The following is a 25434-nucleotide window of genomic DNA, read 5'->3' as shown; positions in this document are numbered from 1 at the left end:
GCTGCGCGATGACATTTTCACGCACATGCGCAAATTAGTCCTGTCAAAAATGTAGACTGCGCATGTGAAGCACCCTACTGACGGCAAGAGACCGTCCTGTGCATGTGCGCAGTTGGGAGCGCTCTGATGACGTCGGCTGCTGGATGCGTTGTCAGGAGTCACTTTGTTATTAGTCTTAACTAACGAAGTAAATCGGTATACAAATTGAGATATTAAAGCTCCTTGTTTTCCCTAGCCCTCATTCACATGCACACACATCTAAAAACCATTTAACTAGGAAAAAAGGGATTTTGGTTTACAGCTCATTCAAAGGAATGAAAGGAATAATAAACACATGGACTTTTGTGATCTGGAAGGAAGTTCTTCGGTTTGGCGAGGTGTCTCGAAGTCTTTCTAGACGAGGTTGATGAACAGTCTGTGATGGGTAGGCATTCAAGGAAATTCATCTGCAGCAGGCATCACATAGGTCTTCCATCAGAGGTGTAGCAGCAGGTGTCCGTTCTCACACTCGATGCAAAAGTTCTTTTTTTTTTAAAAGATGCAAGATTTTCTGCAAATTCAGGGTTTCTTCAAATGTAGGAGGCAGCAGTACCACTTCATACAAGCTTTTGCTTCTCCAGAGCAAGAATTCTTTACAGAGAGGTAATGCATTTTTCTGGCTTTTCTTCTGAACTCCAGGCTTGTAGAAAATCTAATTTCAGAATGCCTACTTTTGTCCGAACCCACTGGCTTTTAAACTTCAAAAATGAAACCAAAACATTCCATAAACAAGTCACATGCCCAGTCATAGATTCTCTCTTGTCATGACAGACGGTGGCTCTGAGGTCAAATCCCCTGTTGGTTTCCTTGAAATTACCAGTTATCCAGTCCTTGTTTACCAGTTCAGCTTTTGTTGAACTTCCTTTCAAAACATGCATAAAGTTCAGCTATTTCCAGATGTCTTGATGTCCACCGAAATGTCCTTTTCAGTTTTTAAAAACACAAAATCCTAAGTTTTAATACAAAAAAAATCATCGTAACAAATTAATGACAAACCATGGAAAGCACGACCCAAAACATAACCCTAACCCTACACTTTTTAAACGCAAGTCTTTATCTCTTCAATCTGGCATACATAGTCATCTGCAGAATCTGACACACAATCACCTATTTTTATACCTTTGTCATGGACCAGAAACTATCAAACCCATTAAGCCAAACCGGTTTACAACCAAAACCCATTACTCAATTATAGAGATGCCGCATACACAATTCCTGCTTGCCCAGGTTTCGATCTTTTGATCTCCTTGTGTCATCTATGACTCTCTATTTTGATTGATGGGGCAGTTATCAGGCCCAGTTGTTTATGTTTTTACACTGGAGTCATGTTTGATGGTTAATGATCCCTCTGAATCAGTCATGATCCCAGCCTTCAGCAGAAATGTCAATCCCCCTTCTCCTGTTCACAGTATTCCAACAAAGTTGGAACTGAAATACTCTAGTATACTGTACTCACTGTTCACGATGTTACCTTTACATTGAGGAGACCAAAAGTAGACTGGGTGACCGGTTTGCAGAGCACCTCCGTTCAGTTTGCAAGCGTGACCCTGAACATCCAGTCGCTTGTCATTTTAATTCTCCACCTTGCTCCCACTCTAGACTTTCTGTGCTCAGCCTGTTGCAGTGTCACAATGAAGCTCAACACAAGCACCAGGAACAGCACCTCATCTTTCGATTGATCACTTTACAGCCCTCTGGACTCAACATTTGATTTCAATTTTAGATTAGAACCTCTGCTTCCATTTTGTTTAGTTTTTCTTTGCTGGTTTGGTTTTTTCCTCTCTGTTTCTCTCACTTCCTTTCCTTTGATTTCGGACAGCAGTTATTCAGGATCCGCCATTCACATTTCCTCTGGACACATGATTTGTTTCTTGTCACATTACCACTCCCTTTGGCTTTGCACAATGAAACCTTTTGTCATTTAATCTCTCCTATCCTTCATCCTATCACAGACCTTATCTTTCTTGTTTTCCCACCCTCCCCCCTTTCGCTTGCTCAATACCTATTGCATTTCTAACTTTTCCTAATTCTGATTAAAGGTCAGAGACCCGAAATGTTATCTCTGTTTCTCAATCCACAGATGCTTCCAGATCTGCGTATTTCCAGCATTTTGTTTTTATTTCAAACTTCCAGGATCCGCAGTATTTTGCTTTTGTGAAGTTAGGATTGATCTTGGTTCCCATACACAGTTAGCTCTGCTCTATCCCATGTTCTTGCCAGTCGCAACAGTGCTATAAAGTGCCGCTTACTCACCAATAACCTTGTCAATGCTCAGTTTGGCTTCTAGCAACATCACAGACACGATGGACTGAAAGGGCCTGTTTCTGTGCTGTATGACTCTGACTATGACTTGGCTTCAGATTTCATTTCATCTTTGGTCGAAACATGGGCAAGAGAGCTGAATTCCAGAAGTGAGACTGACAGCCCATCCACCACCAGCGCATCATGGTTGCAGTGTGTACCATCTACCAGATGCACTGCAGCAACATGCCAGGGCTGGTTCGACATCACCTCCCAAACTTGTGACCTCTGCCACTCAGAAGGACAATAGCAACTGGCTCATAGGAGCAGCACCACCTACAAGTTCTCCTCCAAGTCACACACTATCCTGACTTAGAAACATATCACCTTTCCTTCATCGCTGGGTCAAAATCCTAGAACTCTCTCCGTAACAGCACCGTGTGAGTACCTACGTCATGTACACGTACTGCAGTTGATCAGGAAGGTGACTCACCCACCACCAGCACCTTCTTGAGAGCAATTAGGAATGTGCAATAAATCCTGGCCTTGCCAGCGATGCCCACATCATGTGAATGAATTTTAAAAAATTAGCTTGGCAGATGATCACCTGGAGCAAGATATGCGGCAAATGGGAGTGCCACATTGGTTGAGCCTGTGATGAGCATTGCTGTGGGCACAGTGGATGATGCAAGGGTGAAGTAAAGGGAGAGAGGAAGTGGACTTGTTAAGCGGCAAACCTTGCCAGGTGAAATCAGCATAGCTTGGCTGGGTATTAGGATTGGATGGGTTAGGGAGCCAAGTGAGACATGGGTAATAGAAAGCGAATTAGAAGCACAAAGAGGTGGGGAGGAAAAAAATGTGTTTTGGGGGGCGGGGTTTGGGGCTGTGGTTCAGGCAGAACAGGATTTATGAGGAGACTCGGTTTTTCCATATATTCAGTAGCAGAGAAGGTTAATGAAGGGAATACGGTGGATGATGTTTATGTGGATTTTAAGAAAGCGTTTAATATGGTACCACACAAAAGCCTGGTTAAGAAGATTGATGCTCGTGGAATAGGAGGGTCATTGTCCAATTGGATTTTTAAAAATTGGCTTTCGGACTGAAAACAGTGAGTCATAGCAAATGGTTGTTTTTCAGACTGGAGGATGGTAGTGGTCTCCAAGGGTCAGTGCTGGGACCACTGCTTTTTTTCCCCTATATATAAATGACTTGGATCTTGGAAAACAGAGTAGAATCTCAAAATTTGCCGATGACACCAAACTTGGAGGTATGGCAAATAGTGAGGATGATGTGAACTGGCTGCAACAGGACTTAGGCTAGCAGAATGGGCAGAGAGGTGGCAGATGGAATTTAATACTGACAAGTGTGAGGTGATGCATTTTAGCAGAAGGAATAGGGAGAGGCACAGTTCTAAAGTGTGTGGAGGAGCAGAGGGACCTGGTAGTGATATATTGAGAGAGTGGTTAGTAAAGCATATGAGACCTTGGGCTTCATAAACAGGTATTGAGTACAAAAACAGGGAAGTTATGCTGAACATTTATAAAGCTCTGGTTAGGCCCCAACTGGAGAATTGCATCAAGTTCTGGTCACCACTCTTTAGGAGGGATGTGAGGGTCCTTGAAAGGGTGCAGTAGCTACTGGGAACAGTCTAACCTGTGTAAGCCTGTCATAATCTTGTACACTTCTATTAAATCTCCCTCAATTTGCTTTGTTCTAAGGAGAACAAACCCCAGCTTTTCCAACCTAACCTTGAAACTAAAATCCCCGTTCCTGGAATCATGCTGGTAAAGCTCATCTGCACCCTTTCAAGGACCCTCACATCCCTCCTAAAGAGTGGTGACCAGAACTTGATGCAATTCTCCAGTTGGGGCCTAACCAGAGCATGATATCATTGCTATAACAGAAACTTGGCTTAAAGAGGGGGAAGAATAGCAGCTCAGCATCCCTGGATATAGTGTTTTCAGGCGAGATAGAGAGGGGGATAAAAAGGAGGGGGTGTAGCATTATTATTTAAGGAATCAATAACTGTTTTGAAGAGGAATGATGTGCGAAATGAATCATCAAACATGACCTTATGGGTGGAGTTCAGAAATAAAAAAGGAGCAGCCACACTACTAGGAGTGTACTATAGACCCCAAATAGTGAGAGGGAGATAGAAGTAGGCAAATTTCTGAATGCAAAAGCAATAGGGCAATAATAGATAGCGATTTCAACTAGCCTAATATCAACTGGAATACAAACAGTGTGAAGGGCTCAGAGGGCACAAAATTCTTGAACTGTGTTCAAGAGAACTTTTTTTAGCCAGCACTTAACAAACCCAACGAGACGGGGGGGCAGTTCTAGATTTAGTCTTTGGTAATGAATCTGGGCAACTGGATGAAGTAACAGTGGGTGACCATTTTGGAGGTAGTGACCATGATATGGTTATTTTTAGCATAATCATGGAAAAGGACAAGGATAAAACCGGAGTAAAAGTTCTAAATTGGGGGAAGGCAAATGTTATGAAGCTGAGAGGTGACCTGGCGAAAGTGGACTGGATACAGCTACTTGAAGGAAAATTAGTGGCAAACCACTGGGAGGCATTCAAAAGCGAGATCCTACAGGCACAGTTTAGGCATGTCCCCGTAAAGATAAAGGATGGTACTGCCAAATCTAGAGCCCCCTGGTTATCTAGAAGCTTACGGGGTAAGTTTAAAGCAGAAAAAGAAAGCTTATGACAATCACAAAATATTTAATACTTTAGAAAGCCTCGGAGTATAGAAAGTGCAGGGGTGAAGTAAAAAAGGAAATTAGAAAAGCAAAGCAAGGACATGAAAAATTACTGGCAGGTAAAATCAAGGAAAATCCAAATATGTTTTATCAGTACATTAAGAGCAAGAGGATAACTAAGGAAAGGGTAGGGCCTATCAGAGGTGCACAAGGGAACCTATGCATGGATGCAGAAGATGTGGGCAGGGTTCTTGATGATTTTTCTCTCTCTGTCTTCACAAAGGAGAGGGTTGATGCAGATTTTGTTAACGAGGAGGAGTGTGCAATATTAGATACAATAAGCCTAGTGAGAGAGGAAGTACTAGAGGGTCTGGCATCCTTGATGGTGGATAAATCACTAGGGCCGGATGGACTGCATCCCAGGTTGTTAAAGGAAGCCAGGGAGGAAATAGTGGATGCGCTGAGGATCATCTTCAAATCCTCACTGGATGCGGGCGAGATACCAGACGATTGGAGGTCTTTGAGCGTTCTACCATTGTTTAAAAAGGGTACAAGGTATAGGCCAAATAATTGTAGGCTGGTCAGTCTGACCTCGGTGGGTAAATTATTAGTATCAATTCTGAGGGGCAGGATAAACTGCCACTTAGAAAGGCACTCATTAATCAGGAATAGTCAGCATGGATTTGTTAAGGGAAGGTCATGTCTTACTAACTTAATTGAGTTTTTTGAGGCAGTGACAAGGAAGATTGATGAGGGTAGTGCAGTGGATGTAGTCTTCATGGATGTTAGTAAGACAAGGTCCCGCTTGGCAGATTGGTCAGTAAAATGAAAGCCCATGGGATCCAGGGGAATGTGGCAGGTTGGATCCAAAATTGGCTCAGTGACAGGAAACAAAGGGTAGTAGTCGATGGATGTTTTTGCAAATGGAAAGCGGTTTCCAGTGGCGTTCCACTGGACTCAGTGTTAGGTTCCTTGCTGTTTGTGCTATAAATGATTTGGACTTAAATGTGAGAGGCATGATTGGAAAATTTGCTGATGACACCAAAATTAGCTGTGTAATTGATAGTGAAGAGGATAGCTGTCGACTCCAGAATGATATCAACGCTTTGGTGGAGTGTGCTGAAAACTGGCAAATGGATTTCAATCTGGAGAAGTGTGGGGTAAACAGCTATGGACAACAAAAGAGATTAGGGGATAACATAAAACTAAAAGAAAGGGCTTACAAAAATGCAAAACGCAGCACAGATCTGGCTGAATGGGATAGATACAAAAACCAGCAAAGGGTCGCAAAGCAGCTTATAAGAGCTACTAAAAGGGATTATGAAAGGAAACTTGCAAGGGACATCAAAATCAATAAGAAGAAATTTTATAGTTACATAAAGGGAAAGTGGATGGTCAAGAGCAATGTAGGCCCACTAAAAGCTGAAAATTGAGATATTGTCATTGGTAATGGGGAAATGGCAGACATGTTGAACAATTACTTTGCCTTAGTATTTACAGTTGAAAAGGAGGATAACTTGCCGGAAGTCCCGAAAAAATTAAGAGCCGATAGGGGACAGGGACTTAATACAGTTACGTAAGTAAAACATCAGTAACAAGGAAATTAATGGAACTAAAGAGTGAGAAATCCCCAGGACCTGACGGTTTCCATCCGAGGGTGTTAAAGCAAGTAGGGGAGCACATTGTAGATGCCCTAACTATAGTCTTTCAGAGTTCCCTAGATTCAGGAGTGGTCCCTCTGGATTGGAAAGTTGCACATGTCACTCCACTTTTTAAGAAGGGTGAAAGGGGGAACCAAGGGAATTGTAGACCAGTTAGCCTGACATCTGTGGTGGGGAAGTTGCTGGAGTCTATAATCAAGGATAGGGTGACTAAACACCGAGAAAAATTTCAGTTAATCAGGGACAGCCAGCATGGATTCATGATGGGAAGCTCATGCCTGACAAATCTCATTGAATTTTTTGAAGAGGTGACTAAGGTAGTGGACAGGGGAGTGTCCATGGATGTTATTTATATGGACTTCCAGAAGGCATTTGACAAAGTCCCACATAAGAGATTGTTAACTAAGGTGGAAGCTCATGGAGTTGAGGGCAAATTATTGACATGGTTAGGAAGTTGGTTGAGTGGTAGGCGACAGAGAGTGGGGGATAATGGGTAAGTATCCAAGGGATCTGTTGGGCCTCAGTTATTCACATTATTCATTAACGACTTGGATGATGGTATAGTAAGTCATATATCCAAATTTGCTGATGATACAAAGTTGGGCAGCATTGTAGACAGTCTAGATGATAGCATAAAATTGCAAGGAGATATTGACAGACTAGGTGAATGGGCAAAACTGTGGCAGATAGATTTCAATGTGGGCAAGTGTGAGGTTATCCATTTTGGACCAAAAAAGATAAAGCAGGCTACTTTCTAAATGGGAAGAGGTTAAGTACAGTGGATGTCCCAAGAGACTTGGAGGTTCAGGTGCATAGATCTTTAAAATGCCACGAGCAAGTGCAGGAAATAATCAAAAAAAGGCTAATGGAATGCTAGCCTTTATATTTAGAGGATTGGAGTGTAAAGACAGAGGTTATGCTGCAACTGTACAAAACCCTGGTTAGAGCCCACTTGGAGTACAGTGGGCAGTTCTGGGCACCACACCATAGGAAGGATATATTGGCCTTGGAGGGAGTGCAACAGAGGTTTACAAGAATGATACCTGGACTACAGGGGTTAAGTTATGAGGAGAGATTCCACAAATTAGGCCTGTTTTTGCTAGAATTTAGAAGGTTAAGGGGTGATCTGATCGAAGTCTTCAAAATATTAACAGGAAAAGACAGGCTAGATAAAGATAAACTATTTCCACTGGTTGGAGATTCTAAAACTAGGGGGTATAGTCTAAAAGTTAGGGCCAGACCATTCAGGAGAGATGTTAGGAAGCACTTCTTCACGCAAAGGGTGGTAGAGGTTTGGAACTCTCTCCCACACACTGCAGTTGAAGCTAGAACAATTGTTAATTTAAAATCTGAGATAAATAGATTTTTGTTAAGCAAAGATATTAAGGGATATGGGCCAAAGGCAGGTATATGGAGTTAGGCCGCGGATCAGCCATAATCTCATTGAATGGCGGGACAGGCTTGAGGGGCTGAGTAGCCTACTCCTGTTCCTATGTTCCATTTGGAGAGGGCAAACAAAGCAAAGGGCTACACAATAAACGGGAGGGTATGGAGAGGGGTAGAAGAAGTGAGAGACCTTGGAGTGCATGTCCACAGGTCCCTGAAGGTGGCAGAACAGGTAGATAGAGTGTTGAAGAAGGCACGTGGAATGCTTTCCTTTATTGGCCAGGGTATAGAATACAAAAGCAGGGATGTAATGCTGGAACTGTATAAAACGCTGGTTAGGCCGCAGCTGGAGTATTGCATACAGTTCTGGTCGTCACATTACAGGAAGGACATAATTGCTCTGTAGAGCGTACAGAGGAGATTTACAAGATTGTTGCCAGGGCTTGAAAGTTGCAGCTATGAGGAAAGATTGGATAGGCTAGAGTTGTTTTCCTTAGAACAGAGGAGGCTGAGGGGTGACTTAATTGAGGTGTACAAAATTATGAGAGGCCTCGTTAGAGTAAACAGGAAGGAGCTGCTTCCCCTAGCGGAGAGGTCAATTACCAGTGGGCACAGACTTAAGGTGATTGGTAGAAGGATTAGAGGGGACATGAGGAAAAACCTTTTCACCCAGAGGGTGGTGGGTGTCTGGAATTCACTGCCAGGAATGGGTGGTGGAGGCAGAAACCCTCAACTCATTTAAAAGGTACCTGGACATGCACCTGAAGTGCTGTTACCTGCGAGGCTATGGACCAGATGCTGGAAGGTGGGATTAGATTGGGCGGCTAGTTTTTTTTGGGCTGGCATGGACACGATGGGCTGAATTGGCCTCCTTCTGTGCCATAATTTTTCTATGGTTCAACCTGGGACTTGATGTCTGTGCATTTCCAGGTCACCAGATTCAGCAATTGCAACTCATGCTCACTCTCTATTTGTCAGTACCAGCCAAAGAAATTCATACATCTGTTAAAATGTTTGGATTGGGCAGGCATGACTTGACCAGTTAATTTGATTGTCTGAACAAACTGTGTCTGCTGTAAGTTAAATAAACCATATTGACCATTGATCTAAATTGGTGCTGATTCTCATATTGTTGGCACAAGTTTCCCAATCAGGATGGCTCCAGTCTGACCAGAATGGAAGCAGTGTTGGATCTCGTTCTGTAAAATGTAGTCGGGCAAGTGATGGGTGTTGCAGGAAATCATCATCTGGCTTAGTGAGCACAGCATAATTTGGTTTAAAGTAATTATGGCAAGAGACCAAAAAATATCAAGTTTAAAAAATGCTCAATTGGGGAAGAGCTAATTTGAGTGATTTAAGAAGAGACCTAGTACAGGTAGGTTGGAAACAGCAGTTGCAGGATAAAGCAGTAATGGAAGACATTTTGGGAAGAGATAATTCGGGTGCAAACTAGGCATATTCCTTTTGAAGAGAGAAGGTAAAGCATCCAAAGGTAACATACCCTGGATGGCAGAGGAAATAAAAGTTAAAATAAAACAGAATAAAGAGGCTTATGACAAATATCAGGAGCAAGATTCAGTTACAATCAAGATTATGATGTAAAATACAGGAGGGAATTAAAAAAGTTAATACTACAGGCAGAGAGTTTCCAAGAAAAGATTAGCAAGCAACATTAAATCTAAAACATTTTATAAACATGTGAAGTGTAAGAGGTTAGCTAGGAAAAAAGAGCAAATGCTGGCAACACTCAGCAGGTCTGGCAGCATCTGTGGAAAGAGAAAGAGAGTTAATGTTTCAGGACTGTGAGTGTTTCCAGTATTTTCTGTTTCAGATTTCCAGCATCTACAGTATTATGCTTTCTGCTTTTGTTGCGAGGGAAAATGTTAGGCTTGTTAAGGACCCAAAGGGGAAATCTTCATGTAGAGGGAGAGGATATAATGAGCACTCTGCATCTGCCTTCATAAAGGATGATGTGAAGGTTTTTCTAAAAGAGAGGAAAGTTATGGTCAGGATATTAATAGATGGAGAAGACGTACTGAAGAGATTGGCATTACTGAAAGTTGGTGAGTCACCTGGTCTGAATGGAATATATTCTAGATTGTTGAAAGAAGCAAAGGTAGAAATAGTAGATGTATTGGTCGCAGTCTTTCATTCCTCATTGGTTACAGGAGTAGTGTTGGAGGACTGGAGAGTTGCTAATGTTATAACCACTATTGAAGAAAGGCGGGGGGGATACACCAAAAAAAACTGCAGGCCAGTCAGCCTAATATCGGTGCTGGGGCAGTTATTGAAAATAATTTTCAGGGACAAAATAAACTTTCATTTGGAAAAGCATAGTTAATCAAGGAGAGCCAGCATGGATGTTTTTTTAAAGGTAAATCGTGCCTTTCTTCGAGTGGAGTACATGTATATATCGACTTTTGGAAGGCACTTGGCAAAGTGCCATGCAGGAGTCTTATTGAGAAGTTAGAAGGGGAAAATGGCGATGTGGATACAAAAATTGGCTTGGTGACATGAAGCAAAGGGTAGCAGTGGATGAATGTTTTTCAGACTGGAGGTGGTTTGCAGTGTTCATCTCCAAGGGTCAGTTTTGTGTCCATTACTTTTTTTCAATTTTTATAAATGACATAAACTAAGATGTAGAAAGCAGCAGTATAAAGTTTACAGCTGATACGAAACTTGACAATAGTGGTGAGGATAGTTATGGACTTCAAGATGGTGTAGACAGAATGTGGAGAAGTGTGACGTGATGCACTTTGGGAGGACTAATATGGAAAGACAGTATCCTATAAATGGCATGATTTTGAACAGTGTAGATGAGCAGTTTATGAAATATCCTATCACACCTAGAGTGGATATTAAAATGGGGTTTGTGGACTTGAATCTTGAACGGACACTCTGAGATTATCTTTATTTAACTATTAATACACAGATTAGATTTAAAAAAAAACACAACTAGACCTGTCTTGGAGTCTTCAAGTGCCTTGATTGGCCAGACCGATGATTGCTCAAAGTCTATTGAATTTTTAGGCGTCTTTTTTCCGTTAGACTAAGACTAATCTGTCCCAGTTGACTGGGTGCAGTTGCTACAGGTATTAAGTTGTATTCTTTGTGTCCACACTTACTTTGTGATTTTCACATACACCCCAATATTTCCTTCAGATATGCCTATACCCCTTGTTCATGGTTGGTTCGGTGTTTAGTGGGATTACCTCATAATGCATATTACTTGCTGGTGCTCCGTGGTTCATTATCTCTAAACAGTTCTTCTGATTCCATAGCAACCTAAGATTTGTTCTTCGTTACAAGATGCCTTTGTCTGACAGATATCTGTTAATGTTCCTCTATATTCATGTTTCTCAGCTTGCAGGTAGTGTAGTCAAGCTATCAGTAAAGTTGTTGGGGATGTTTAAAATAGATTTTTCCCTTCAGTAGGGAGACGGTGGTATCCGCATGTACAAATCCTTAAATGTGGCAGAGGAAATCGATAAGGTGGTTAAAAAGGTATGCGAGTTACAGATGTAGATATAGAATATAAAGTTAGAGATCATGCTAAAGATTTATAAATTACCCATTTTAGAAGAATCTAGGGAAGAGCTAACAGGCACAAATAGACTTACATAATTTGTGGGAAAAGATGTAATGCCAGGGGACTGGAGCAAGGAACTAATGTCATACCTATATTTAAGAAGGGAGATGAAACATGTCCAGGAAACTGTAACCGAGTCAGCTTAATATCGGTTGTTTGAAAAGTAATAGAATCCCTTCTAAAGGGGAAAATAAGGAAATATCTAGAAACCAAAAATGTAATAATGAATAAGCAACATGGATTTCAAAAGGGAATGTTTCATTGAATTCTTTGAAGAGGTAACAGAGAGAGCAGACAAAAGTAATGCAGTAGATGTAATATATCTAGAATTACAAAAGGCCTTTGATAAGGTACCATGACTCACGAATAAGGTCAGAGCATGCAGAGTCGGGGGATAAGTAACAAATTGGATATCTAGCTGTCTGCAAGACAAAGTAGAGAGTAGTAAAGGGTAGCTATTCACAAAGACTGAAAGTGGGAAATGGGATCCTACAAAGATCAGTGCTGGCACCACTGTTGTTCACAGTTAATAACGATTAAGACATCGGAGTCAAACAAAACATTTTCAAATTTGCAGACACCACCAAATTGGGAGGCATAATCAACACTGTGGAGGACTGCAACAAATTACATGAAGAAATTAATAGACTTGTAGAATGGGTGTAAAATTGGCAACTGAATTTTAACGTAGGTAGGTGTGAGGTGTTAGATTTTGGTAAGAAAAATAAGCAGGTTACATGTTACTTGGAAAGTAAGAATCTAAATGTGGTAGAGGAGCAAAGATCTGGGAGTACAAATACACATCACTAAAGTTGTGATGCAAGCAAATAAAGCCATAACAAAAGCAAACCAAGCCATTGTTTTATTTTCAGAGGGACAGAAGTAAAAAGTGGAGGTTATGCTGAACTTGTATCGGACCTTGGTTAGACCACACTTGGAGTGCTGTGTACAGTTCTGGTTCCTATTTTGTAAAAAGGAAATAAAGCCAATGGAGAGGGTTCAAAAAGAGATTTACAAGGATGCCAGAACTGAGGATAGGGCTGGGTCTCCTTACTCTTGAAAAAAGACTGAGGGATGAACTAATGTGAGTTGAGAGGAGTTGAGGTCTGGGGCAGATGAGCCATGATCTTATTGAATGGCGGGGCAGGCTTGAGGGGCCGAGTGGCCTACTCTTGCTCCTATTTTTTATCTTGTGTAACTAATAGAGGTCTTGAAAATTATGCAAGATTTTGATAGGTTAGACACAGTGTCTCCACTTGTGGGAAAGAGCAAAACTAGAGACCATTAATGTAGGATAGTCACCAAGAAATCAAATAGGAAATCCTGAAGAAACTTCACCCAAAGGGTGATGAGAATGTGTAACTCACTATTACAGAGACTAGTTGAAGTGAATAGTATAGCTGCATTTAGGGGAAGGCTAGATAAGCATATGAGGAGAAGGGAATGAAAGGTTATATTGATAAGAGTTTGATCAGGAAGAATGGGAGGAGGATCAAGTGCAGCAAAAACACCATCATGAACTGGTTGGGCCGAATGGCCTGTACATTCTTTGTGTACTGTATATTCTGTGTAATTCTGCAGTTAGGCCTAGCGGATTACTGTGGACAAATCTGGGCTCCAGACTTCAGAAAAGATGTAAAGGCCTTAGAAAGGCTGTAAAGGAGGTTTACCAAGATCCCATCAGGGATGAGGAACTTCAGTTATGAGGAGTGGTTACAAAGGATAGGACTGTTCTCCTGGGCGCAGAGAAGGTTAAGAGGTGATCGAATGGAGGTTTTGATCGCAAAAAAAGATTCCCTCTAGTGAGTGGGGTTATAACCAGATGTCATAGCTTTAAAATTATTTGCAAAAGATGTATTGGGGAGATTGAGAAATGTTATCACATCACTGAGCTGCTGGGATCTGAAACATCTACCTGAAAAAGCGGTGGAAGCTGGTTCCATAAATGATTATAAAAGGGAGAGTTGGACAGGTACTTGAGGATGAGGAACCTGCAGGGTTATGGACAAATTAAAATCAGCATCTTTCAAAGAACCAGCACAAGGAACAGGCCAAATGGCTTCCTCCTGTACTGTTAAGTTTCCATGATTCTATGAATATTTTGGAGCTTCAGTGAGTTGTCAGAATGCCAGTGTGCTTCTGATTGCAACCAGAGGGAGCAGTTGATGAAAGCAAACCAACTTAAAAAGAAGCAAAATCATTCTCTGGATATAATTGAAGTGTCAGTACTCTTGCTCACACCCATAGCCTTTTGTGAAGGATGCAAAGTGCTTGATGAATTTTTGATGCTCGTTAGCATTTCTTCCCCAAGGCCTCTAACCCAATCATACAGTCGTAGAATCATAGAGTTTTACAGCACAGAAACAGGACCTTCGGCCCAACGTGCCTGTGCTGACCATCAAGCACCCGTCCAAAACTAATCCCACTTTCCCGCACTTGGCCTGTAGCCTTGGATGTTATGGCGTTTCAAGTGCTCATCTAAATACTAAAATGTCGTGAGGGTTCCTGTCTCTACCATCCATTCAGGCAGTGTGTTCCAGATTCCAACCACCCTCTGGGTGAAAAGATTTTTCCTCAACTCCCAACTAAACCTCCTGCCCCTTACCTTAAATCTATGCCCCCTAGTTATTGACCTCTCCGCTAAGGGAAAAAGTTTCTTATCTATCCTATCAATGCCCCTCATAATTTTGTATACCTCAATCAGGTCCCCCCTCAGCCTTCTCCGCTCCAAGTAAAACAACCCCAGCCTACCCTGTCTCTCTTCATAACTGAAATGTTCCAGCCCAGGCAACATTCTGGTGAATCTCCTCTGCACCCTCTCCATTGCAATCACATCCTTCCTATAGTGTGGCGACCAGAACTGTACACCGTATTCCAGCTGCGTCCTAACCAGCGTTTTATACAGCTCCATCATAACCTCCCTGCTCTTATATTCTATGCCTTGGCTAATATAGGCAAGTATCCCATATGTCTTCCTAACCATCTTATCTATCTGTGCTGCTGCCTTCAGTGATCTATGGACAAGCACCCCAAGGTCCCTCTGTACTCCCAAGGGTCCTACCATCCATTGTATATTCCCTTGCCTTGTTAGTCCTCCCAAAGTGCATCACCTCACACTTCTCAAGATTAAACGCCATTTGCCACAGCTCCGCCCATCTTACCAGCCCATCTATAATTGTCCTGTAATCTAAGGCCTTCCTCCTCACTGTTTACAACATCGCCAATTTTCGTGTCGTCTGTGAACTTACTGATCATACCTCCTATATTCACGTCTAAATCATTAATGTACACTACAAACAGCAAGGGTCCCAGCCCCGATCCCTGCGGTACCCCACTGGTCACAGGCCTCCATTTGCAAAAGCAACCCTCTACCATCACCCTCTGTCTCCTTCCAGTAAGCCAATTTTGGATCCAGTTTGCCAAATTACCCTGGATCCTATGGGCTCTTACTTTCTTAACCAATCTCCCATGCAGGACCTTATCAAAAGCCTTACTGAAGTCCATGTAGACGACATCAACTGCTTTACCCTCATCTATACACCTAGTCACATACTCGAAAAATTCAATCAAATTTGTTAGACACGATCCCCCCCTGACAAAGCCATGCTGACTATTCCTGATCCATCCCTGCCTCTCCAAGTGGAGATTAATCCTGTCTCTCAGAATTTTTTCCAATAATTTCCCTACTACTGACATTAGACTCACAGGCCTATAATTACCTGGTTTATCCCTGCTACCCTTCTTGAATAATGGTACCACGTTCGCTGTCCTCCAATCCTCTGATACCTCTCCTGTGGCCAGAGAGGATTTGAAAATTTGTGTCAGAGCGCCTGCTATCTCCTCTCTCGCCTCAGTGTCTTGTTCGAAGACTACTTAGCAATGCTGCAAGATGTGCATCAAGGAGAGATGAGACACAGGTCTGATCCTATAGTTCTCCAAACTGATAGCACCTAATTTCAAACATGTGACCATCCTCAGGCGCAAACCAATAACTTCCCTGGAGAAAGAGAGGACCAATAGGTGTATTATGTATTTATATTTAAATAGGGTACTTTCTCTTAATTAATGGAAACTGAGGTAACCATCATCTGGGAATAACATTCCCTTGCTACCATTAACTGTAGAAGAAGTAAAAGAAATAATGGCACTGAATTGCAGTTCATTCAGAATCCTGCAGCTGGCCCATAAATGGAGTTCAGAGGTAAGTTCAGCAGCAAGTCTCCCAAAGGTCGCAATTGCTTGGGAGGCAATCTGCAATGTTTCCAGTGCTGTAATGAATACCATTGTTCAAAAGTATTAATATAAAAGAGCATTCACAGTGTGTTAAAGAAAGCAAAGGTCTGTGGCTATGAATGTCCTGTGTTGCTGTCAGTGTTTTGCTTTACTGAACTATTCCTTGTTTCTCCCCTCAGGCTCTTTCTACCAGTGTTAGCTCCAGTAAGCTTTTCCCAAGTAGTACTTCACAGCATGAGAGCTCATTTGGGGATGAAGTGGAAGTCCACAATCTACTAATCATAGATCAACATACTTTTGAAGGTAAAGGTTACCTTTCAAATAGAAACAGTAGTTTATCTGGCGTTTCACCAGGCTCAACAAGCTTATTTCCATCTCAACCAACTACAAATGCTGCCACCACTTCTGTTTTTTTTTTAACGTTGTTTACAGAAGCATAGGTGTCTGCCAATTTCTTGAGCATATAGCTGTTTTAGGGTCTTGTTCTGCATTATTTCTTCATTATCTGCATTATAACATTTTACAGAACTAATTTACTTGTGTTACATGCTTCTGTTGGCAGGAAAAAAAGTATTTGTCAGGAGAAATTAGAGGCATCCATGATTTAACTGAGCTGACGTAACATAAGAAGTAGGAGCAGGAATAGGTAATTCGGCATCTCAAGCCGGCTCTGCTATTCAATAAGATCATGGCTGATCTGATTGTGGCCTGAACTCCACTTTTCTGCTTGCCCCCCATAACCCTTGACTGCCTTGTAGATGAAAAGTCTGTCTCACTCAGCCTTGAATATATTCAATGACCCAGCATTCACTGCTGTCTGGGGAAGAGAATTCCAAAAATTTACGAACATTTGAGAGAAAAAATTCCTCCTCATTTCCGTCTTAAAAGGGTTATTTTGAAACTCTGCCCCCTAGTTCTAGATTTCCCCCATGTGATGAAACATTGTCTCAGAATTCAGCCTGTCAAGCTCCCTCACAATCTTACATGTTTCAAGAAGATCAACTCATTCTTGTGAACTGCAATGAGGATAGGCCCAACCAGCTCGACCTTTCCACACAAGACAACCCCTTCATCCTAGGTATTAGCCTACTGAGCCTTCTCTGAACTACTTCCAATTGAATTATATCCCTCAAGTAAGGAGACCAAAACTGTACACAGTACTGTAGGTGTGGTCTCACCAGTGCCCTATTTTCATACTCCTTGCAATAAAGGGCAGCATTCCATTTGCTGTGCCTTGCTAATTACTTGCTGTACCTGCATGCTAACTTTTTGTGATTCATGTGCAAGGATACCTGGATGCCTCGTTCTGCAGTCTCTCAATGTAAATATTCTGCTTTTCTGTTACTCCCATCAAAGTTGGGCAACCTCACATTTTCCCACATTATACTCCATCTGCCAAGTTTTGCCCACACACTTAACCTATCTATATCCCTTTGCAGACTCTTTGTGTCCTCTTCACAACTTACTCTCCTAACTATCTTTGTGTAATCAGCAAATATAGCAACAATACATTTTGTCCCTTCATCCCAGCATTGATATTGTTACGACTGGAGCGTGAGGAGTGCACTGTTCTAGTTCCACTTCTCCACGGGAAACGACATATGTTTAAATTTTTTCCCACTTACTGATACGGTCAATCATAGACTTTATTTTTATCCCAGAATAAAACGCACCAATCAGGTTTAGTTCGAACTCCTTTCCTTCTGTTTCTCTTTTTTTCTTTTCCTTTTCCGCAAGTTCAAGTTTCATCATTGTCAATTCTCTTTCAAGTTCCAATTTTTTCAATTCTTTTTCCTCCCATTTCTTTTCAAGCTCAAGCTGCCTCGTCTGTAACCAAATTTTAGCTAATTCAACTGCACTATCCTCTGGTTTGCTTTCTTTCAATTTCAAATCGTGTGCTATTACTCCAATTATGTCTGCTTTCTTAGCTCCTGGTTTAAACTCCAACACCAAACGTTCTGCCAATTCCTTTAATTTAACCTTGGTCAAGTCTCTCAAATCACTCAGGGATCCGTCCTCCATCCCCAGAAAAGTCGCAGCAGCTGTTAAAGACATTCCGGTGGTGTAGTCTTTACTCTATTATACAAGAAACCCCTGTTTTTTTTTTTACTTTTCCTTTTTCAATTATTATTACTCCACTTGCAATTGTATGTTGTCGGCGTTTGGTTTATACCACAAAGAGTCCGCAATTATGTGTTACAACCGAGGTGGGAGGAGGCACTGTTTATTCTAGTTCCACTTCTCCACGGGTCACAACATATATTTAAATTTTTTCCCATTTACCAATACGGTCAGTCATCGGCTTTTTTTTAACCCAGAACAAAACACACCTACTACGTTTCTTTAATAAACAACAAAACTATCAGTTTATTGTAAAAGAAGTCATAACCAGTAATGAAGTAAAGCATAAACACACAGATTGAAATACTAATGTTCCTTTTTTTACCTGAGCCCCTCACGCACACGCGCGCGCGCACACACACACACACACGGGTTAACCAGAAAAATAAATGGATTTTTGTTTTTAAGAGCTCTATTACAGACAAAAAAAGACACGTGGGCTGAATACTTATTCATTCTTGAAGAAAACAGCAGATGAGATATGTTGTGTTCTGAAAACTGGCATACAGTCTGGCCACCGAGTACGCATAGACGGGTCACTGGGATCTTTCAGAACAGTTCTTTTCAGGCGGCGTTGAGAATTAATTTAGCAGGCTTTTCTTCAATGACAGGAGACGAGATGAGTTGACACAATGACTTCTCGGGGTCTTTTACAGAACTGCTGGAAAGCTGAGCTGGGTTGTGGTCTTCTCTCCTTCCTTGGGAATTCTCTTCTCTCTTTGGAAGTACTCTTCTTTCCTTGGAACTTCTCTTCCTTTTTATGCAGTTCAACCCTAACTGAAAACAATTCAAAAGCGAAACTGACAACAGGAGGTCAACATTTTGACTTCCATCATTCTTGGCCTGTCACTTCTTTGTAAAGAACTTCTCCAGATGTCCAAAGTTCTCTGTTGTTTATTGAGCTGGAGGTCAGGTGGTTTCCTGGAAAGGTTTCCCTCACAAGACTTCTCAATGCCCCTTTTAAAATAACATTTCCAGGGACTGTTTTTCCAAGTTAAGTGTTCTTTGCATGACCCCCTTTCAAAACACCAAAGTTTCACATTTCTTCAATCTTTCAAAAATGAATCCTCAATAAACATATTTAACAAAACACAGAGGCACCTTCGTAACACTTAACATATATTATGTGCTATAGCAGAACATCTAATGAAGCAGTAATATCTTTCCACACTTGTCACACCATGTACTTATGGGGGAAGAGGGAGTGGTGGTGACTCCCTTCTATATATCCTTTCTCTCTATACTTCAAGCAGTGTTGGTGGTACATAGTCAACAAGGCAAATTTGGGGCGGCACAGTGGCGCAGTGGTTAGCACCGCAGCCCCTCGGCTCCAGCGACCCGGGTTCAATTCTGGGTACTGCCTGTGTGGAGTTTGCAAGTTCTCCCTGTGTCTGCGTGGGTTTCCTCCGGGTGCTCCGGTTTCCTCCCACATGCCAAAGACTTGCAGGTTGATAGGTTAATTGGCCATTATAAAATGCCCCTAGTATAGGTAGGTGGTAGGGGAATATAGGGACAGGTGGGGATGTGGTCGGAATATGGGATTAGTGTAGGATTAGTATAAATGGGTGGTTGATGGTCGGCACTGACTCGGTGGGCCGAAGGGCCTGTTTCAGTGCTGTAACTCTAAACTAAACTAAACATGAGGATAAATTATCAACTGAATCCTTAAACAGTGTTGAGCAGTAATTTAATCCCTTCAGTAGCACATGACAGTCTAGTACAGCTGTTTACTAACCATTTTTCCTGTAGAATAGTGGCTAGAAACAAAGGAAATTTGCCTTGTTGACTATGTACCGCCAACACTGCTTGAAGTATAGAGAGAAAGGATATGTAGAAGGGAGTCGCCACCACTCCCTCTTCCCCCATAAGTACATGGTGTGACAAGTGTGGAAAGATATTACTGAAAGTATCACTGCTGTTTCCTGAACCTGCAGGGCCAGTCAGGATATAAGATATGTTAGATCTCAAGAACTTTGCTCAGGTAAACCATCAATCATGCTGTGCTCGACAGATACCTGCCATGTACATGCAAGAAAGTCATCCTTATCAAACTTAAATAGGCTTACCATTAAGAAGGTGTTGAACCAGTGTATTACTTGCATAAGAGATTCAGGGTAATGAATACTTGGCATGAATAGGGCTAGTTATGAAAGATATAATTAGGAAGTCCATGTCAACCTGTATTGCAGCAAGAATACCAAAATTAGGTTTACACAGGAATTCATATAAGTCGGTCTAACAGGATGGTGCTTTTTCATTTTTAAGAGTTCAGTCTGTACAAGTTGCATAACATTGTTAGCTGTTAGTTCTGTATGTAGGTTCCGTACCTTAATACCGTCCACTTGCATGCCAAGATGATGTTTAACTGGGGGAGGCAGTGGACCCCATTTAAGGAGTGTACCCAAAACATTATTGTGAGGGATAGCATTAAGGCAATGGGGGATGTGAAGCCAGAGGCTTTCACTGAGCTCATTAGTACCATAATGCTCGCTTCGAAGCAACTGTAACACAACCAGTCACTGAACTTGAGTAACATAGTGGATTATCATGTAATGATAGTGCTTCATTGTGTTTTTAAGTGCATAGAATTTACAGCACAGAAACAGGCCATTCACCTTAACCAGTTTATGCTCCACACAAGCCTCCTCCCACCAACACAGGCAAGCATTTTGATATTTTACCCTTTTCCACCAGAATAAAGAGACAGCAAGTGTAAGCATGCAAATTCACATCTCACAGGACCCTAAGTTACAATCACTATGTGCCAAACAGGAGTACAGCTATATACACCCAAGGGGTAGCAAAGCTGTCTCCTGCTTCATATAACGTTTTATAATATACCTATTAATATGAAAATTAGTTCTGTTAACTGCTTTGGAAAGTAACTCTTGTCATTGTTTTGAGGACCAAAATGTAAGCAATACACAAGGCTTTTGGAGCTAACTGCAACTATCAAAGGAGAATTTACCTCAACTCACGTTGCCAACTCTCATCAGGTCAACATTGTTTGGCTTAATGCTTCAAATAACCTATTTGTAAAGTAGTAATGCAAGTTTCCCACTATGCCAGTGTCATTATCTGTAATGGTTGATTCATCCGAGTATATTCCTGAAAGAAGGTTGTCAACATCTAATGGTAAACATCTGCAACATGAAAGATTAATTTTGATTTGAGGTGTCAAAGTCTGTGTGGAGGCCTGTATTTGCAGCTAATTCCCTGTATTGTAGCTCACTCATTTCTGCAGCACAGCAGTGAGATTGAATTCTATACGGCAGAAGTGTTCACCATGTGAAGATTCAGTTTTAATTCTTGGAATGTGGCTGTTTCTTGGAAGGCCAGTATTTAATGCCTTTCCCTAGTGGCCTTGATAAGGTGGTGGTGGGCCTTCTTAATGAACCACTGGCAGCACGTTTGGTAAAAGTGGCTTGTTAAGCTACTTCAGATATGTCAACCACATTGATGTGGGACTGGAGTCACATATTGGCCAGACTGGGTAAGGATGGCACGTTTTCTTCCCTAAAGAACATTAGTGAATCAGTTGAGTTTTTAACTGCGATCTTAACAGCTTCATGGTAATTTTTTTTTTACTGATACGCTGGTATCAGATTTCCAGATTTTTAGAAAGCAATTTTAAATTCTCAATCTGACTAACAAACTTTAATTGGATTATTAATCCAGGTCTCTGGATTAATAGCTCAGTAACATAACCACTACGCTACTGTACCCTGGAATGGCCGTGAAGCACTGTTAATTCATTAAAAAAATTATAAGTTTTAATTTACTCACCAAAAAATCCCTCAACTTGAAGTTTCTTGAAAGTTTTCTTTGGTGATGTGCAGGGATGAGTCAGACCAGTCCCACGCAAAAGGAATATGATAACGTGGCCCTTTTCCTAACTATATTATGATGGGGATCTGCAGTGGACTATAGTAGCTTGTTCATTTGAATATGTATGTATGTTAGCTTGGATTTATCGCAAAGTATAAGGGTGAGTAGGTTATATGATCTGGTATATACTTTGTTCAATCTGCTTGACCATTTTCCCATACAACTTTTCCCTCAAGCATCCTTTGAATTATTTTTTTGAGGGAACAGAAATTGTACAGAAGCTTTCCCATGTTGTAGAATCATAGAATGGTTACAGCACAGAAGGAGGCTGTTTGGCCCATCATGTCAGTGCTAGCTCTCTGCAAGCGCAACTCACCTAGTCCCACTGCCTTGACCTTTTCCCTTGTGGCCGTGCAAATTTTTTCTCTCCAGCTAATTATCCAATTCTCTTTTGAAGGCTTAACTAATAATAATAGTTAAATAATAGCTGAGTCCACACCGTCCTGATTGGATTTTTTAAATTCGTTCACGGGATGTGGGCGAGGCCAGCATTTATTGCCCATCCCTAATTTCCCTTGAGAAGGTGATGGTGAGCCACCTTCTTGAACCGCTGCAGTCTACCCATAGTGCTGTTAGAAAGGGAGTTCCAGATTTTGACCCAGTGACAGTGAAGGAATGGTGATATAGTTCCAAGTCAGGATGGTGTTTGGCTTGGAGGGGAACTTGCAGGTGGTGGTGTTCCCATGCATTTGCTGCTGTTGTCCTTCTTGGTGGTAGAGGTCGTGGTTTTGGAAGGTGCTGTCGATGGAGCCTTTGTGAGTTGCTGCAAAGCATCTTGTAGATGGTGCAAGCTGCTGCCATTGTGTATCAGTGGTGGAGCAAGTGAATGTTGAAGTTGGTGGATGGGGTGTCAGTCAAGTGGGCTGCTTTGTACTGGATGGCGTCAAGCTTCTTGAGTCTGTTTGGAGCTGCACTCATCCAGGCAAGTGGAGAGTATTCCATCACACTCCTGACTTGTGCCTTGTCGATGGCGGCGAGGCTTTCGGGTGTCAGGAGTGGAGTTGCTCGCTGCAGAATTCCCAGTCTCTGACCTGCTCTTGCAGCTACAGTACTTATATGGCTGGTCCTGTTCAGTTTTTGGTCAATGGTAACCCCCAGGATGTTGGTGGTAATACCATTGTATGACAGTACATCGGCAATGGATAGTCTTTAAAGAAATATTACATAGTTTACAGCAACTATACATTCCTTCAAGGCACAAAAACCCTAAAAGTAAAGGCAGTCAACCGTTGATAAAGGAAGTTAAGGATTGTATAAGATTAAAAGAAAAGGTCTATAAAGTTGCCAGAAATAGTAGTAAACCTGAGGATTGGGAGGATTTTAGAATTCAGCAAAGGAGGACTAAGAAACTAATAAAGGGGGAATAGAATATGAACTTAAGCTAGCAAAAAATATAAAAACGGACTATAAAAGCTTCTGTAGGTACGTAAAAAGGAAACGTTTGGCTAGGACAAATGTGGGTCCATGACCGGCAGACTCAGGAGAATTTATAATGGGGAATAGAGAAATGGCAGAGAAGCTAAATTATTAATTTATGTCTGTCTTCACTGAGGAAGATGTAAGAAATCTCCCAGAATTAGAGATCCAAGGGATTAAGGGGAATGAGGAATTAAAAGAAATTGGTTGCATTGGTGAAATTAATGGGGCTAAAGGTTGATAAGTCCCTAGGATCTGATATTCTACATCCCAGAGTGTTGAAAGAGGTAGCTATGGAGATAGTGGATGCATTGGTGATCATCTTTGAAATTCTATAGATTCTGGAGCGTTTCCTGCAGATTGGAAGGTAGCAAATGCCACCCCACTGTTTAAGAGGGAGGGAGAGCGAAAACAGGGAATTACAGACCTGTTAGCCTTGCATCGGTCTTTGGGAAAACACTAGAATCTATTCTAAAGGATGTGATAAATGGACACTTGGATAATAATCTGATTGGGCATAGTTAACATGGATTTATGAATGGGCAATCATGTTTGACGAACCTGTTGGAGTTTTTTGAGGATGTTACTAACAGAATTGATAAAGGGGAGTCGTGGACGTGGTATACTTGGATTTTCAAAAGGCTTTTGATAAAGTCCCCCCACAGGAGGTTGGTTGGCAAAATTAAAGTACATGGGATAGGAGGTAATATACTGGCATGGATTAAGGATTAGTTAACAGGCAGAAAGCAGAGAGTCTGAATGAACAGGTCATTCTCGCATTGGCAGGCTGTGACTAGTGGGGTACAGCAGGGAACAGTGCTCGGGCCCCAGCTGTTCACAATATATATCAATGATTTGGATGTGGGAACCAGATGTAGTAGTTCCAAGTTCACGGATGACACAAAACTAGGTGGGAATGTGTGTTGTGAGGAAGATGCAAAGAGGCTTCAAGGGGACTTGGACAGACTTGGTGAGTGGGCAAGAATGTGGCAGATGGAATATAATGTGGAAAAATGTGAGGTAGTCCACTTTGGTAGGAGGAACAGATGTGCAGAGTGTTTCCTAAATGGTAAGAGATTAGAAAGTGTAGCTGTACAAAGGGAGGCTAGACAGTATTAACGGGCTGTATTGACCATGAGGATTAGCACAACAGGGTCTGATCCTGACCTCATCAAACTGAATTTCCACTTTCCACCAGGGCTCAATGGATAGTGATCAGGAACACGACCAGCCTGAGCAGGAAGTTTGTTTTCTGTCTCCAGAGGCAATAATGCCAATTTGTAGCACTATGACTCCTGCGCTTGTTGAGATCAAGCAGCTTTATGGATCTCAATTGATTTATTCTGTGTCGACTTGTTATTTAACCAAGTTGTGTTCAGTCCCCTATGATTTTAACAATGACTTTGTCTTCTGTTTTCAGTTCTTCATGCTCACCAGTTCCTTCAGAATGAGTATGCACTAAGTATTGTGTCCTGCAAGTTAGGCAAAGATCCCAATACTTACTTCATTGTAGGCACAGCAATGGTTTATCCTGAAGAAGCAGAACCAAAACAAGGACGAATCATTGCGTTCCAGTACTCTGACGGTGGGTCACGTGTTAAGCTTATATTGTCTATTAGTTTCTGACTAGTACAGTTACTGATCCCTTTTTTGACTTTTTTACCCCCCCCCTCCAGTCTCCAAACCCCATCCCCCCCCCACAAAAGTGCAGGCTGTGACGTTCATCTGTTACTCGGAGAGGCAATGGTATTGTTAATGAGCTCCAGAGTTCCTCCTGTGCCATCGCTGAGCAGCTCTGACTCCTACCTATGATTACTGAGCGCTTCGGAACCATCAAATTTCATCTGTGCTATGACTGTGAAGTGCAGACCCAAAGAGTTCCCCATGTACCATTGCTGAACGATGCTGATTTAAAGTTTTTGGGAAGTAATGACCCATGCTATTGTTCCCCATGCTTCTAATTGGCTGATTTAGGAATAAATACAGAACCAGTCTGGAATGCATTTTTGTTGATCTCTGTTTCAGACATAGCCGTAGATTTTATACTGATTTATCCTTTCTCCTCCAGTACAGTTGGAATAGATCCAGTACTAGTCGGCAGAAGTACAGATACAGTTACAGGATTGTTTATTCAGCCCTGTTTTTGAATGC

At 41.8% G+C, this 25434-nt stretch overlaps 1 protein-coding gene across 1 annotated transcript in view; it reads left to right on the top strand.

Annotated features, from left to right (window-relative positions):
• ddb1 (damage-specific DNA binding protein 1) overlaps positions 1-25434 on the top strand; it is a 149321-nt gene that overhangs the window by 83449 nt on the left and 40438 nt on the right. Inside the window, exons 19-20 of the mRNA XM_068046122.1 lie at positions 16038-16161; positions 24704-24868. Of these exons, the coding sequence (XP_067902223.1) occupies positions 16038-16161; positions 24704-24868 (289 nt within the window). The remainder of the gene's footprint in view (positions 1-16037; positions 16162-24703; positions 24869-25434) is intronic.

The sequence above is a fragment of the Heterodontus francisci genome, chromosome 14 (genome assembly GCF_036365525.1).
Source record: "Heterodontus francisci isolate sHetFra1 chromosome 14, sHetFra1.hap1, whole genome shotgun sequence".
NCBI lineage: Eukaryota > Metazoa > Chordata > Chondrichthyes > Heterodontiformes > Heterodontidae > Heterodontus > Heterodontus francisci.
This window is presented reverse-complemented; position numbering and strand designations above follow the sequence as displayed.